This window comes from Aspergillus lentulus (genome assembly GCF_001445615.1).
Source record: "Aspergillus lentulus DNA, contig: Alt16, strain: IFM 54703, whole genome shotgun sequence".
NCBI classification, from domain to species: Eukaryota; Fungi; Ascomycota; class Eurotiomycetes; order Eurotiales; family Aspergillaceae; genus Aspergillus; species Aspergillus lentulus.
This window is the reverse complement of record NW_028322113.1, coordinates 840,313-856,985: the sequence shown is the minus strand read 5'-3', so window position 1 is coordinate 856,985 and position 16,673 is coordinate 840,313. Positions and strand designations below refer to the sequence as shown.

The following is a 16,673-nucleotide window of genomic DNA, read 5'->3' as shown; positions in this document are numbered from 1 at the left end:
AGCCTGTACTAGTGGCACTATGTATCATTCTAACCTACTGCTTAGTGCCAATAAGTCGGGTAAATCATTACGAAATAGTGCAGTATCCTAACACAGCTATCGCTATGACTATAACCCTGACAAGGGTATACCTTCAGTATGATAATCTCCCTACACTCAAAGACATCAGACACAAACAAAGAGACGAATCAGAATCAGAAACACAACTAGAAACACTCCGAAGTACGGAGTATGGAGTAACCCGAAAATGGCGTCATCAGAGCTAAGATCTCATCATCATCGTTGGCATCGTCATGGGAACATGGATCATCGCAGGGCATGTCAAGTGCCAACCTTAAATACTGCTTAAATCCTCCTCGTTGCAATTTACCCACTTGTTTCTTCGGTTTCCGCAGCGGCGCAAGCCTACACTTTCATGGCGAATTGCTTCAGGTACAGGTAGTCCGGCATGTTGCGGTCGACTGCCTCGCGGATGCGAGCCGCGGCCTCGGGGCCGTACTTTTCGCGCCATTCGGCGTCGAATTTTTCTTCGGATTTGGGAGGGTGCTATGGACGGTCAGTTTCTTCTTTTTACAGAAAATGGGGGAAAAGAGAGTGCTACAGGTTTCTTCGCCATCAGACCCTTCGACTCGATCGCATCGTTGTGGAAACCACGCCATTTCTCGAACGCGTCCCGCGCGATCTTGTGGTCCGCGTCGGTGTCCCAGCACAGCATGGAGGGATCGTAATCGAGCCCGACACTGCGGCAGAACGCCTCGATCATGGCGGCGGGCTTCTCGAGCATCTCGTCTGCGTCGACGACGCAGATCTCCGCGCCGGACTCGTGGCCCGCGCCGAGACCGGGGACAACAGGCTGCGGCTTCTGGTTGTCGGTGAGCTCGTTGGCGTCCTGTTCGCGCGTGGCGATGTGCGGGCCGATCAGGCCCTCGCGGCGCAGGTAGTCAAAGACGCGGCGCACCTCGTCGTACCCGGCTTCGAGGGGGTCGTAGGTGTAGAAGCCGGTGACGTCGTCCAGGGGCGGAATGGTGCACCGGTAGTAGGAAGGGACACTGAAGTGCGGGTCGCGGATGAGGAAGGCGAAGTGGAAGCGCGACAGGAGCTCCTTGGGCATCACAGTGGGATTGCCTGGTTCGGGCTCCGTGTCGTACGGGTAGGGCTCGCCGGTCCGGGACTTGGGGTGACCGTTTTGGCCGGTCTGGTCCTGGCCGTTGCTGCCCTGGTCGACGTGGCCGTTGGCCACGCCGTTTTCTTCGCCGGTGATTTGTCCATTGGTGCCTACGCCGCGCTTGATCCTCTGGAGTGACGGGGCAATGCTGGCAGGCTTGCCGTCGGGAGGCAGAAGGTAGTGGATAATATCCTTGATGAAGACTCTCTTTCCCTGTATCAGGTAAGTATCGTTGCGAAGACTGGCGCCTTGTGGTTTCGGTTTGTGCATGAGAATCATTTAACCCAAAATCCGCGGTCAACATCTTGACGGAGCGTTTTACAGGGGGATTGGAGAACCGAGGTGAGTGTAGGTTTTCTCCCGGATATGGCCATGGCTTCCATGGCGGAATGACCGGGGAGATTACGAGAGAACGACAATGAGGCAGAATAGAGGAAATCAGAGGACAAAGGAAAAACAAAAGGAAAAAAGACTAGGGTCGGACCTCGTTCTCGGCAGCTTCACGCTCGATTCTATCCAGCACCGTCTTGTACGTCGATTCGCTGAACCCGCTGTCTAGACGGGCCTGTTCATCATCGGCGAATCTGGAGCTGAGCCTCTCGGGACCATAGTAAAAGGCATCGCCAAAGGGCTCATGGATACATTGTATAGAATCACGGCGAGTCATAAAGACCTATGATGGAAGGGTCAGTGACTTGTCCGTCTAGACTATGCGTAATGCAAAGAGTAGCAAGGAGAGTAGTACTCACTCTTTCAAAGGCCGTGGAGCATGCTCGAGGATGGGTAGCAACAAAAATGGGTTTCTGCGACATTTCCGATGAGCAGATGTCAATGGAGTCGAGATGACAACCGAGGGAGCAGTTTGCAATTATGAGCCGAGTATTACTTCAACCAGGGGAGTTCCACCACCGGCGTAGTAGTCTACTGCTGTCCTTTTTCTTTTTCAATCGTATACTGTACAGAGACAGCAGGGACAATCAAAAGAAGAAGAGAAGCGTCGACGATAATCCTATCCGACGATCAGATGGGTCAGGTCAGGATGGCGAAGAATGCTTCAGACAGAGAAGGGGCGAGAGTGACCAGGGGAAGATGAGCAAGCTTTTATATGCAGAGAGATGGATATGACAGTGTGAGGGGGAAGAGTCGAGTTTCGTTTCTTTTTCGAATCGGAAAAAGTAAATCCCTCTTAGTTCAGTGGATAACCAAGTTCAATCGCGAGAATAATAATAATAGTAATAGGAATGGGACAAGATGGAGATCGTCTGGACGGTTGAACCACGTTTAGCTGCAGCCCGTCCGAGATAAGAAGGTCTGCCTTGAGGAAACTGGGAGATGCTGCTTCAATCTACGATTATTATTTGCTGGATTGAACCCACTTGGCTAAAGCTACTACTTCAGAGATATCTATCTCACTGTGTCTGTCTGTGATTGTATGATTGATGCAAGTCATTATTCTCCCACCAGGAATATTAAATATCTATGTATGTACCTGAGGGTTGATATCTATCTACCCCTCCACATAATAAAAATCGGACAGATTGAGATCTACACCTTTCCCCCCCCATGCCACGAACGATCACTCATTCATTTTTCTTGAATCGTCTACCTTGATTCGCCGCCTCCTACGTATGTCAAAAGGAACAATTCCGAGGTCTGACCAAGTAGTGGATTATGCAGTACCTGAACCACGGCCACGACGAGGGGCTTCCTGCACAACAAATCAAGCCGGAAAAAGTGGGGGAAAACAAGTCCGCAGGCGTTTGAGAGGCGAGACGGTTTTTGTTCCTGCCAATTAGTGTGCCTTAGCTTCTTTGAGATACCAAGTACCTACACTCCAGCATGACTGTTCGTTGGTCGGAAGCCGAAGACATCCCTGTTTTGCCCTGAATCGCTGAGGAGACCAGTGCAGATGGAGAATATCTGGTCAGTATCTGTTCTGGATGGGAGATGAACCAGAACGAATCCCGCTTTGACGTCATGGTTGGGTATGTGGTGAGACCGAGAGGATGAAGCTATATACCACGATAACGGGCTATGGAGTATCGATTCCAGCTATTTCTAAAGTAACCGTCTTTGATCAGGACAGATCTTGAGACTTGACTGATAGCTCAGAGAGGTACCTATTATCCTCAATGTAGAGGCAAACGTGGGGTGGATCATCCTCTCTGCTCGGATGGGCTGACTCGAGCACTCGACACTGAACGCAGTTTCGGGCGTTTTCCATTATCTTTCCAGCTTCTGTCTTATCCCCATTTCAACCAAATTAAGTTGAAGAGGAGTGGCAGAAACGGGCTGATCGCTCAGAAAGACCACATTGATACCTTAATGTCCATATTGAGTGGTGTCGAAAGACACGGTTGTGATTGGTCCAGAGCAAGGCAAGAAGGCAGAAAGGAAAGGCAACAAGGCATCCCACAATGCTTCTGGCTCTCGGACCCACTTCGAGCAATGGGCGCACAACTGACAGCGCTATTCAGTAGATACCGACGGCTGCAATGGGAATCTTATCTAATTTGATTTAGTAACCTCGTCAGTCAATTATAATAATATTGAATAAGCAAAAAAAGCTCAAAATTCAGCTGCATGAACAGTAGCACGTACTACCTTAGTTACAGTACACTGTCGATTATGTCAGCCGTGTGTTATCACGTGACACTTGTCGATTGTTCTGGAAGGCGGTGGAACGGACGAGTGTCGTCATGGGGCAGAGAGACTGTTCTCGATGTTGCGAAGAATGGGCTGATGATACCCAACTCCAGCTATATCTAGCTCCCGTGTCATCCACGCAAGCTGTTCTCTTCTTTTCTTTTGTGCTAAAGATACCCCCACATCAACATTATCATAACCTGACACTTGGTTCCGTTTCACAATGAACGGTGCTCAATTCACAGACAGAGCCAACAAGGCGTTATTGGACTCGAGCCATCTGGCTGAGCAATACGCCCATTCTCAGATCCTCCCGATTCACCTCGCTCATGCTCTCCTCAATCCTCCACCAGATGAGTCGAAAGACCAACAAGCTGCCGGACATTCCTCTCACGACTCTTCCACCGCCCCTCTCTTCCGCCAGGTCGTCGAGCGCGCTCATGGCGACCCGCAGCTCCTCGAGCGTGCACTCATGAAGCTGCTTGTCCGGTTACCGAGTCAAGATCCTCCTCCCGACACAGTGAGCGTCTCACCCGCCCTCGCCAAAGTCATTCGTTCTTCGACCGAGCTGTCGAAAACACAAAAGGACAGCTACGTTGCCATTGACCACCTCATCCTCTCGGTCGTTCAAGACTCTCAGGTGCAGCGGGCACTCGCGGATGCAAATATCCCCAATGTCAAGCTGATCGATACAGCGGTACAACAGATCCGTGGTACACGGCGGGTAGATTCCAAGACCGCCGACGCTGAGGGTGAGAATGAGAACCTCAAGAAGTTCACCATCGACATGACTGCTCTGGCCAGAGAGGGTAAAATTGACCCCGTCATTGGTCGTGAGGAGGAGATTCGTCGAGTCATCCGAATTCTCAGCCGACGGACCAAGAACAACCCGGTGCTGATCGGTGAGCCCGGTGTTGGTAAGACCACCATTGTCGAAGGCCTGGCTCGTCGTATCGTGAACGCCGATGTTCCGGCCAATCTGGCCCAGTGCAGGCTGCTTTCTCTCGATGTCGGCTCGTTGGTCGCTGGTAGCAAGTACCGGGGTGAGTTCGAAGAGAGAATGAAGGGCGTTCTCAAGGAGATCGAAGAATCCAAGGACACGATTGTCTTATTCGTCGACGAGATCCATCTTCTCATGGGTGCAGGCTCGAGCGGTGAGGGAGGTATGGATGCTGCCAATCTGCTGAAGCCCATGCTCGCTCGTGGTCAGTTGCATTGTATCGGTGCGACCACACTTGGCGAATACCGCAAGTACATTGAAAAGGATCAAGCATTCGAACGACGATTTCAACAGGTCCTCGTCAAGGAACCTACCGTCTCTGAAACCATCTCCATCCTCCGTGGTCTGAAGGAAAAGTACGAAGTACACCATGGTGTCAACATTCTCGACGGTGCCATCGTTGCCGCGGCCGAATTGGCTGCCAGATACCTCACTGCTCGCCGACTCCCCGACTCGGCCGTCGACCTCATCGATGAGGCAGCTGCCGCCGTCAGGGTGACCCGCGAGTCGGAGCCCGAGGCCCTGGACAACCTCGAGAGAAGACTCCGCCAGCTGCAGATCGAAATTCACGCCCTCGAGCGGGAAACAGACGAAGCGTCCAAGGCCCGGTTGGAAGCTGCCAAGCAAGAAGCAGCAAATGTGACGGAAGAATTGCGGCCCTTGCGTGAGAAGTACGAAAGCGAGAAGCAGCGCAGCAAGGCGATCCAAGATGCCAAGATCAAGCTCGACTCGCTCAAGGTAAAGAGAGACGAAGCGGAGCGGTCCGGCGACACTCAGACGGCTGCCGATCTGGAGTACTTCGCCATTCCCGAAACCAAGGCCTTGATCGAGCGACTCGAGGCCGACCGCATCAAGGCGGACGAGGAACGTCGTGCTCGAAATGGCGATCATGGCGAGGCCCTGCTTGCCGATGCGGTCGGGCCCGATCAGATCAACGAGATTGTCGCCCGTTGGACTGGTATTCCCGTCACCAGACTCAAGACCACCGAGAAGGACAAGTTGTTGCACATGGAGAAGTACCTTGGCAAGATCGTTGTTGGCCAGAAGGAGGCCGTGACTTCGGTCTCCAATGCCATTCGGCTGCAGCGGTCCGGTCTCAGCAATCCCAACTCGCCTCCAAGCTTCCTCTTCTGCGGTCCCTCCGGTACCGGTAAGACTCTCTTGACCAAGGCGCTTGCCGAGTTCCTGTTCGACGATCCCAAGGCCATGATCCGGTTCGACATGTCCGAATACCAGGAGCGGCACTCGCTGAGCCGGATGATTGGTGCTCCTCCCGGCTACGTTGGACACGACGCTGGTGGTCAGCTGACCGAGAGTCTGCGCCGTCGGCCTTTCTCCATCCTTCTATTCGACGAAGTCGAAAAGGCAGCCAAGGAGGTCCTCACCGTTCTGCTGCAGCTCATGGACGACGGTCGGATCACCGACGGTCAGGGCAGAATCGTCGACGCCAAGAACTGCATTGTCGTCATGACCTCCAACCTGGGAGCCGAATTCCTCTCCCGCCCAACCACCAAGGACGGCCGCATTGACCCTCAGACCCGCGAGCTGGTCATGGGCGCTCTCCGCGACTATTTCCTGCCCGAATTCCTGAACCGTATCTCCAGCACCGTTATCTTCAACCGGCTCACCCGGAAGGAGATCCGCAAGATTGTCGACCTGCGCCTCAACGAGGTGCAGCGCCGTCTCGAGCAGAACAACCGCAACGTTACCATCCAGTGCACCGAGGAAGTCAAGGACTATCTCGGCGACGCAGGGTACTCGCCAGCGTACGGTGCCCGTCCTCTGGCGCGGATCATCGAGCGCGAGGTCCTCAACAAACTCGCCGTTCTCATCCTGCGTGGAAGTATCCAGGACGGCGAGGTCGCCCGGGTGGTCATGCGCGAAGGACGCATTGACGTATTGCCGAACCACGAGGTTGAAATCGAGGAAGATGAGGAAATGGTGGATGAGGATGACGCGCTGGCTGAGATTGAGGATGGAAGCGGTGACATGGATCTTTACGAGTAAAAGCTTTCTTGGATTTACGGTAAACGAGGTGATGAGCTACGACTTGCTTTTGTCATTTATTTGGCGTTATAGGTTATATGGTTTTTGTGTACATGCATGATAGTCTACAAACTAGTACATAGTGATGATAATCATGAGTCTATTGATGGCTTCAAACTGTCTTACACCCTCGTAGTCTACTCAGTAGCATAACATGATGATTAAGTAGCATTCCTCTCCCGAAACCACCTCGCAATCTCCCCCGTCTGACAAAACTCCACCTCATCCCCCCACCCCTTCACCCACCCCAACAACCGCTCCACCATCCCAATCACATGCGCCATGCCACTCGTATCTGGATGCATCAGCACAGGGAAGATCGGCTCGACCTCGTTCTCGCGAATCCACAGGAACCGGTCTCGCCATAGGTTCTCGATCACCCGCACATCCGTGTACCCGTGTGAGTTGGGCGTATGCGGTAGGAATTGCATGGGGGTCATGTCCTCCATGTACCAGTTGCAGGGGACGCAGACGAGGGGGCGCCGGTCTACTTCTGACTTCGCCCCCGGCTCCTGTGGGATTGGGTGCATCCAGGTGGAGGCCGGCTGGGAGAAGTCGATAGGTTGCAGTGGGGGACGGCGCGGGGCGAAGAAGGGGTGGCAGTCGTGATCTGTTAGGGATGCATCTATGATCAATTAGCATCGCAGGGAGAGGAGACGGGTGTGAATGGGGAGGGGCGCACCATATTCGAATCCGAATTCCTCAAGGAGATCCAGCGTCGACTCGCGGAGCTGGTAGAGCGGCGCGCGGTAACCCGCTGGTTTCTTGCCTGTGAGCTTTGTCACGATGTCAATGCACTTGACCAGGACGTCGCGCTCCTGCTGCGGGGTCATCTGGTAGGCGCCTTCGTGGGCGTAGCCGTGCAGCCCGATCTCGGCGCCTGAGGCGACGACCTGCGCGACTTCGTCGGGGAAGCTCTCGGCTGAGTGGCCTGGGATGAACCAGGTGCAGCGGTCTGCGATGTTGAGTTTCGCGAGCATGCGGAGCAGCCGCGGGACGCCGACTTTGGCGGCGAAGAAGCCGGCGGAGTAGTCGGCGAGGATGTTGTCCGGGTGGTGGCCTGTTCCTAGCCAGCCGGAGACGGCGTCTAGGTCGATGGATACTGCGACGCGGATCTTGTTGCGTTTGGGTGGTGGTAAGCTGCGCGGGATGGACTGAATTTGGGCCTGGCTTGTTGTCTCCGTGCTCGGGTTCGACTGCTTCCACAGGAGGCGGCCTTCCATGCCTCCGTCGACGCTGAGGCATTGGCCCGAGATATGGCCTGCTGCGCGGTGCGATGCCAGAAACGCCATGGTACGTGCGACGTCTTCTGGTTTTGCGATCTTCTTGAGGGGTACCCTAGATTCTGTCAGGGATAGTCCTCCGGGCTGGTTGAAGAACATACGTTGCTTGGGCTTCGGCCCAGAGTTCCTTTGGATCATCCAGTCTGCCTTCGATCATGGGTGTGTCCACCCATCCCGGCGCAACGGCGTTGATTCTCGCCCTGCTATTGAGACGGACGATCTCGTTTTTGACACTCTTCACCAATCCATACTGGAGACCAGCCTTGCCGGATGCGTACTCGGCATGACCCTCCTGCCCGAACACCCCCGTCTCGCTTCCCGTCACGACAATAGCCAGATTCTCCAGCTCCTTGCCTAGAGTCTGCTGTGCGGTTCGCGCAGCCCGCAGGAAGTGCTTGATGGTGAGAAACGTGCCGCGCACGTTGACGTTGTACGTCTTCTCCCATGTTTCCAGCGGGAGGTCCCAGATAGGATAATCGTGGCTTTCATCGGTGATGCCAGCGTTGGCAATGAGGATGTTGACAGGGCCGAATCGCTTGACGGCGAGTGCGATGCCGGATCTGATGGATTCTTCGTCGGAGATGTCGCCGCGCTGGATGTTGAGTCGGGAGTAACTCTCGCCAATGGTGTCTGGGACCTCGAACGGGCGGAGGTCATATGCTGTTACTTTGCATCCTTGGTCTGCATTCAGACACGATTAGCACACTTCAATGTAGTTCGTATAATGACAGTTACGCAGTCCATCGACCAGTCCTGGTCAATGCGCATTACAGAAACGATCGCATTCTCAGACAAGCACAGTAGGCCATGTCGATCTCTAGCTTACGTATCAGGTACGGGGTTTGAAAAGGCAATACAATGAGATCTACACCTACCTAAGAATTCCTGAACAGCTCGTTGTCCAATGCCGCCAGCAGCACCGGTGATGAAGACATGGAGACCCTCCAAGCCCAGGAACGAGGGAGAAAGTTCCCCCGACATGTTGCAAGTTGCAAGTTGCAATGCTAAGAACTTCAGAGCCAAAGTTTGCTAAAGCCACACGGAGTATGTAGCCGGTAATCAATCGTCGCCGATCTCTTGCTTATCACTTGGCTGTGCAAGTGCAGTGCACACTCCTTGACGAACTATGCCTCTGGAATTAGGAACCATAAACGATGTGTTAGTGTATACATAGCGGTGGGGAGAAGTACTCGGCAGCACTTACCGTGAGAGAATTCTGCTGAGAATCATAGCCATCGCCAAGTACGTTGTCTTGTCTAGCGAGTATTGACACGATGATCTTCCCATCATCACGCAAACACGCGGGGCACTGTTCAAGTCACGTGTATTGTACTACTACTGTCCAGAGGTTCAAAATATCCATCTTCCTTTCCTCCGTAGATTACCGTGTTGGATACAAGCGTAGCCTAGAACTGCGCTCATGACTCGACGCTCCTCGTTCGGCATCCCCGACAGGATGGTTGACCAGAATCACTTGCGTAAGGTGTATTATGAATTGCAAGCGCGTATTTGTCAGGACTCAGGACCTGCAGGTTCGCATCGAATCTAGCAAGGCTACCCTGCTCTTCTACGAAATATACCCACTTCGGTGTAACCGGCGAACAGGCACAGTGGCCGTGCGCCTTGCCCGATCTACTCCGTATCCTTGCACCTGCATCTTAGTGAATCTGGTCTACTCCATGAACATGAACTATGCATTCGCCAAGCAGTACGACCTCAATGATCGCAGCCCAGAAAAATACAACCATCCGCATAGATACATCCGATTGAGAATCTGGGCAGTCATACTATTCTCGGAGATGGACAAACAAAGTAGTCATCCGGCTTTAGCACCGGACAACAGGCGAACTGATATCCACCATACCAGCCTACATGACGTCCATGGACAGGATGTGCGTACAGTTAGTCTAGTTTAGAGGAACAAGGGTTATAATCCTTGCGCGAAGGACCAACTCACGACTCGCGACAGACTATGCGAACACCACGTGGCGCGCAGGCTACACGTTATTAGCGTGTGGGCTGGCCTAAATGAATCATTCGCTTACACCCTGACTCTTGAGACGACAAACCCGACAACTATCCCGATTGTCCGCCCAGGATGATATTTTTTTCGTTGACACCAGCCTGAAAAGAATCAAGTCGTCCATATCAGGAAAATGAACAGATTGACCTTGACCAGCAAGATAAAACGAACCGTGGTTTGCAGGTGGGAGCGCACCCCACGGTCCTCAGCTTGATCGGTGTCCTTCCAAAGTTTTTAGTCTCCTCTCCACTCGAGCCTATCCTCTCAAGGAATTTCGTACCAAACTTGGCTGCAGGTCGCAAGATAACTCCATTCTTAACTGCGTAGATGCGGCACCCACTGCCGGTGGAGCTCAGCTCATCGACCTGTAGCTGATGCACTCCTCCAGACTTCAATAGTTGTTTCACACTCAATCCCAAAACAAATAACAAAATACGTTGTAACCAAGCTCATACGTAAGTACCTAGGCAAGGTAGCATTTCAGTCATTCCAACTCCCGGTGGCGCAACATGATCCGATGCCGATGGATGCTCCATCTTTGCTTCTACTTTTGGCAGGACCCCACTACAGGTACTAGCGAGTTTTCGCTAAATCTTAACCAGGGGCCGAATGGAGACGCTTACTTGATCTGAATTAGTACCTTGCTGCCGTCTCGGATGACGCCTGCCGTTTGAGTATACGAACATCAGGTACGTGGCCAAGTACCTAGGTACATACTCCGATGGCTGCTGGTTCTCTCGGTGAGGGAGTACGAATATTGGACCAGGAATAGGTAGTGAAGTGATGATACTATGCTGCTCATGTATTAAGTTTCGGCTTGGAATCATGTAATCAGTACTCTGTACTCCGTTAGATTTGGAACACCGGTTAATGACTCCGGAGAGCCAAGGTCCTTGGCCTGTGCAGCCTAATGTAAAAGATCGAGAAGATTTCCTGATCGAGAAAGGCGGCGGTTGAGAGTCGGCCTGGGCTCGTGCTAGAGGTTAGACTGACTTCATAGAGTCAATCAGAATTGATTGCTTCTCCGTTGTGAGTAGCACTAGGACAGTGGCAGGCACAGAAATGCAAATTTACAATCTCCCACCTCCAAATACAACGATACCGCACTGCCCCACGCTACCTGACGCAATTCCCGGGAGATCTGCAGAAGTGGGAGCGGGACACAATACATACCAGCTGAAAACTTTGACCATTTGTCATTATCTGCCAAATTTTTTCCCATACTGCTTTTCGCAAATGGCATTGGACGACCGGATTTGCGGATATTCTGGTTTGTGCGCGATCCTCATATTCGCCCTCACGAATCAATTCCGTATATCCAGGGTTTGTGCAGGTAATCTCTGAAGATCAATCAATAGTTGATTTCTCACCCCATGGTTTGGTTCGGGGTTCCTGGTCTGCGGCCTTTGTCACCTCCCTCGATATCCCGACCACGGATGGACCTGGTACCCCACGAGTATATATACACAATAAGTCAAAAAGCCTTTTGGTAGCGGATATCAGTAGATCGTAAGAAAATGAAAAAAAAAAAAAAGTAGGTCACATAGGAGAAGAAAAGTATGTACAGTCGTCTAAGTCTATGCTAAGAAAGAGGAAAAAAAGTCGATCGTGCTTCATCAGGGCTGAGGTTGGGGACGACCATTGGTGATCTGCGCATGGTGGGTGTCCCAATATTCTGGTGGGCGGGTCTCGCGCTCAACCGTCACCGTCACGTCTTGTCGGATTCGGAGAGCACGATCTGACCCATCATCGCTCAGGTCCCGCTCATCGCTTTGGTTGACGCTGACATCGGAAACCGCTTTCTGATGCATAGCCGTGCTTGTGTTTGTGTAGTCTTGCATGTTGTAATCCCCAGACCGTAACTGACTGGCGGGTCCGTAAGCCCGAAGCCCGGATCCCTTGCTAGTCCAAGGTCCTGACCGGTACCGGTCTGTGCCTCTCTTAGATCCGCCTGTCCAGCTCTTGAGAGCGGGGAACACATCGCGCAGCAGAGACCAAACCAGAGGAAGATTGGTGACGAGAATCGCGACGGTTGCTTCGCGGAAATACCAGTTCATGTAGACGTAGGAGATCAATGAGGGAACCAGGCAGTAGATTTTGTTCAGGACGGCCGCAACAATGACAAAGATTCCCATGCCGAAAAGGACGAGAAGGATTACTTTCTGCTTGAGAGGAACGCGAACTTGCAACAGGAGCGGAATGGCGACAGCAAGCATGAAGATATCGGCCGAAATGGAGATGGCGCCCTGGATGATCTCGTAGTACTGGTACGACGAGCATTGGTCTGTACTGAGTTAGCACAAGGTTTCCTTCGCGACAGCGGTCATATGGACGTGAACTGACAGTCAGGCGTGGGTACAGCCCAGTAGTTGGACAGAGGCCGGCAGATGAGAAACAAAGACAGTTCAACGGCCAAGAAGCCGAGGGCGACGTAGACCGAAAGATAGGTGACCCATTTACGTGCATTCAGACCCTCGCTTTGTAAGAACCATGTTAGCAGTACCTTCGAGGAAAGGCGCCAGAAGAGAAGACCTACGTGATACGGGAATAAATCACCAGCATGCAAGCCTTCATCGCCCAGATAGCCAGAACAAACGAGTGCTCCGACACAAAAACCCATTTGCTTCCCTTCACGCGCTCAGCAGTGGTAGCCGGCGTCAAATTCAATCTATCTTCTTCGGTCATCAAATTCGAACCCCCACCCGAGGCAACTTGATTCAGGGCAACACATAATAGCGTGTACCATAAGACGGCGAAGAGCATGAGATAGTCATCGACTTGAAGGTTGCGGATACCCAGTCGACGTATACGTGCGACACTAGCAAGATAAGGAAGTTAGTATCAGGCTGACAAAAACGGCGCATCGCTTTTTCAAGGCATGATACTAACAATCGCAGAACAGCTCCCAATATCCCTACACCATAGAGCACCCATGTTTCCGTTGCAAAGCTCTTTGAAAAGTCCGGGCCTAAGCCTGACATGGTGTCGGACTTCAACCTGATAAACCGGAAAGCAAAAGAGAGGTTAGCTAAACAGGCAATCAAAGGGCACCCATGTCAGGGACCATAGTGAGATAAATAAGACAAGCAGGGTACCGACATCGTGGAGAGATAAACTTTGGGTAAACCGGCTCATCAACTAGCGAAGACATACAACACCAGAACGCCTGCCAGATTGGGGTTAAGGTCTGATTGCGCTGATAGAGGGGTTTGTTAGTAGGCGATAATCAACCATGAAGTGAAGAAAGTAGTGAGCAGGGATGGTTGATTGGACGTACATGACTGCGTGCATGAGTAGCTGTCCCGGAGGATTGGCAATGTTAGTCTCGTGGGCGAACCCCGGGCCAGCCACCTGTAGCCAGGGCCCAGAGGACAAAAACAACTTGATTAATGGGTAGATAATAATGACCCATGGCTGAGAAGATGTTCATACTGGCCAGTGGGGATACCAAGAGATGTGGACCTGCTAGGTATATTGAGACTACCGTGGAAGCATGGCACAATCGGATAATTGAACGACGACGACATGAGATTGGCCGGGACCCGACAATGGCCCTTCCAATCAGAATTTCGAAAGCATGATTCAGAGAAAGGACCTAGAGCAAGGTAATTGCCATGTCAGCAATGCCTGGTTTAGCTCACGTCGTGGAATGAAGCAGTGGATGGATTCAGTGTTTGCACAATTGACCATGGGAGCGCCACTGTCAAAGTTGATTTGTTGAGAATTTAATCAATCAGTAAATTTCATTTCAACGAGCCCGGGCAGAAAAAGTCAAATTTTTGTTGCTATGTTTGTATGTATTGTGTATTTTGAAGTGGAAACGCTCAAGGTAACATTAACAAGGGGACGACCTCGCCGGCAGTGGAGAGTTAGCTTGAACTAAAACCTAGTGCTAACTCTAAACTGTGTTAGTGCTGGTGGTCTTTTTCTCTTCTAATTGACACAAACAGATCAGCTCTCACCCCATCGTCCCACCTTCAGTACCAGTACGGAGTACTACCTCTCTAGTCCAGTCCCCTCCTTTCTCTCGAATTTGGACTCTGGCCGATTCTGTGGTTCAGCCCCAGGTACTGCTCCATAGATTTACACCCGGATTCGCCGTCTTAGGTCGATCCCTCCCCTCAAGGGAGACTGTGCTTGCATCTGAGCGTGGTCGATCGTTTGCCTCAGATCTGTTGTTGAAAGAACTAGGTACATAAGCAATTAGATGCTACTGCATAAGTGCATAGTCTGCAATTAAGTTCTGCAGACTCTGCAGAGTGCAGACTAATCAGTAGCTACATACACTTGGCCAATTTAGTATCACCGACCGAAGCGATGTTGCCAGGATTCTTAGTCCAGAATCCTTGCATGCGAAGTAAAAATTTTTCTAATCCCTGTCTTTTGTGGGTCAGGGGAAACTTCGTCGAAGCCGGTACTTCGCCTGCAATTTGCAAGCAATCTATCTGGTGTGCAACAATAAATTGCACTACTACTACTGTTCATTAATGTAGGCTTGCAACGTGGCCGAGGCTGGCTGTCCTGCAGCATTGCATGATGTTCCACAGTCCCAGCAACAGTGGAGGCAACTCTCAGGTCTAAACTGACTGCGGAATCCGGCCGCCCTTCCGGAGGAAAATGAGCATTATTACTGCGCCCAGAAAAGTATGTTTCCTCGTACACGATCATATATGGCTAATATGCTAGCCACCTGGTGCTAGCTCTCTTGACGCAGGCCTCAGCTGTTCCCGATCCAAATTTTTCTCTAGTCTAGACTCGAGTATGTGGGCATAGGACAAGCCTCCAACTATCAGTCATTATCATTGGTCGACAGCTGATTTTGCCTTGAAATCACTGAGTCGAACACTCCACGGGGCTTCTCGGTCTCTGCGGTGATGGAAGGACTTGACGCTGTCTGAAGTAGAGAGTCTATCTACGCCTCTCTAGCCTCTAAGCCTCCACCAGAAGGGCGGGAGTTCTTCCGATGACGCGGCACATGCTCATTCCTGCTTACCACCTGGCATCGAGAGTCGAGACTCATCAGCCATGGTAGTTTGACAGGCAATGGTGAGTCGGTTATCGAGTAAGTAGTAACCCGGCATAGGTGACCTTTTCCTGCACACCATCGTTTCTTGATGCGCAATCACAGGATGATCCGGCATGATTTCCGACTTGAGAAGGGGCCATAATGGCCCGATCGTTCGATATCGGTCGATGCTTAGCTTCCGGTGATATCGGGTAATTCTCCGCCGCCTGGATATTGCGGAATAACGTGAAATGACGGGCTTTTATCATTTCACATGAAACCCCAGGGCGCTATGGCTCTACGGCCGAGTTCCATCGTACTGTCGCCAAGTGGCCCCCATTCTTAAATGCTATTTCAGAGAAATAAGTCGCGCACACGAAGGAGTGAAGTGGACTCTCACTCTTTCTCAGCATCAAGACTGCTACATACATGTTTCTGATTCACGCCCCGTTGAGTATGAGTTTCAATAGTGCCATGACTAGGGGGCTTAGCGAGAGGCCGGATCCAGCAACCGACAGTTTCTTGGTTCTCTCAAATCGTCATTAGACTCTGGCAAGGTCGTATCCACGTAGTAGTAGCGATGCCAGCGTACCTGACGATCTGTTTACCGCCGTTTTCATTCGGCGTCGAGAACGAGAATAGATGTCCCACCAGCATTCGCGTGTTGCTTGGCTTGGCCCCTCTACGACGCTTCAATAGCGCCGGAGGTTGTATACCGGAATAGAACAAGAACAAGATGCTAACCTGCCATCCTACTCATCGGATGATAATGACGGGATAGCCGACGATGTTCCCAGTCCCATGTTCTCGATAGTTGCACGATAGGCTGCAGCCCACCTGTCCTACTGAGACAGCTCCATCAAGCATATTGATAGAGGTCCATTGCAAGCTTGAATTAGCTGACAACTATATTGATACTGTTTCAGATTGACTAATGGCATGGCAGTTTAGAGGCTGCTGCATGCTACTCTCGGTTGTATGATGTCCGAAGGATGCGTGGAAGTTGGAATAATGCCACTATTGATAGTCTAGAAGTCAGCGGCGCATCCATCGGTACATCTAAGCGAGTCAAGAGAGTTCACAGTGGACGCTACTATTGCTCAGCCTTATCGTTCAAAAGTCTCCAACAGGTTTCGAAATCAAGGCTAGTGCGCAGAGTAGTGAGACTGTTGACCATACTACTGTAGCTGCAGGCGAGAACCCCCATACTATTTATGAATAGTATATTGTTGTCATAGTATTTCCACCACTCCGTACCGATAACACCATTGCTCCTGATAAGTCGGTTACATGGACAGCGTCCAGACCTGTGCGGAATTCCGTCTTATTGGCTGTACTGGAACTAGGTTCCACGCAATATACTTCTCTGTGGCAAGGGCGAGCCACGGGCAGACCGTTTGCCGGACCAGCCCTCCCTCTCGAGCTACCGAGTACCTCTTAGAAATCGATCATCTGCCGCCAGTATTCATAACAGGTTAGGAACTCAACAAACTCTGTGAACAGCT

General features: G+C 51.7%; 5 protein-coding genes across 5 annotated transcripts; 1 reads left to right on the top strand and 4 right to left on the bottom strand.

Annotated features, from left to right (window-relative positions):
* Nucleotides 1-405: 405 nt before the first annotated feature.
* On the bottom strand, nucleotides 406-1,435 carry ALT_7761 (uncharacterized protein; the record flags this gene model as incomplete). The annotated part of the gene is made up of 2 exons (XM_089600319.1): nucleotides 406-546; nucleotides 602-1,435. 2 exons carry the CDS (start codon nucleotides 1,433-1,435, stop codon nucleotides 406-408), a joined length of 975 nt encoding a protein of 324 aa, XP_089455212.1.
* A 202-nt stretch (nucleotides 1,436-1,637) lies between these two features.
* On the bottom strand, nucleotides 1,638-1,977 carry ALT_7760 (uncharacterized protein; the record flags this gene model as incomplete). Its single annotated transcript, XM_033560931.2, has 2 exons — nucleotides 1,638-1,838; nucleotides 1,915-1,977. 2 exons carry the CDS (start codon nucleotides 1,975-1,977, stop codon nucleotides 1,638-1,640), a joined length of 264 nt encoding a protein of 87 aa, XP_033416822.2.
* Nucleotides 1,978-4,034: 2,057 nt separating this feature from the next.
* ALT_7759 (ATP-dependent Clp protease ATP-binding subunit) lies at nucleotides 4,035-6,818 on the top strand (the record flags this gene model as incomplete). Its single annotated transcript, XM_033560930.2, has 1 exon — nucleotides 4,035-6,818. One exon carries the CDS (start codon nucleotides 4,035-4,037, stop codon nucleotides 6,816-6,818), a length of 2,784 nt encoding a protein of 927 aa, XP_033416821.1.
* Nucleotides 6,819-7,018: 200 nt separating this feature from the next.
* On the bottom strand, nucleotides 7,019-9,121 carry ALT_7758 (SDR family oxidoreductase/polysaccharide deacetylase family protein; the record flags this gene model as incomplete). The annotated part of the gene is made up of 4 exons (XM_033560929.2): nucleotides 7,019-7,482; nucleotides 7,540-8,195; nucleotides 8,242-8,821; nucleotides 9,016-9,121. The coding sequence occupies 4 exons, from the start codon at nucleotides 9,119-9,121 to the stop codon at nucleotides 7,019-7,021; spliced, it is 1,806 nt and encodes a 601-aa protein (XP_033416820.2).
* Nucleotides 9,122-11,779: 2,658 nt separating this feature from the next.
* On the bottom strand, nucleotides 11,780-13,144 carry ALT_7757 (uncharacterized protein; the record flags this gene model as incomplete). Its single annotated transcript, XM_033560928.2, has 4 exons — nucleotides 11,780-12,447; nucleotides 12,507-12,640; nucleotides 12,700-12,981; nucleotides 13,053-13,144. 4 exons carry the CDS (start codon nucleotides 13,142-13,144, stop codon nucleotides 11,780-11,782), a joined length of 1,176 nt encoding a protein of 391 aa, XP_033416819.1.
* Nucleotides 13,145-16,673: the final 3,529 nt, after the last annotated feature.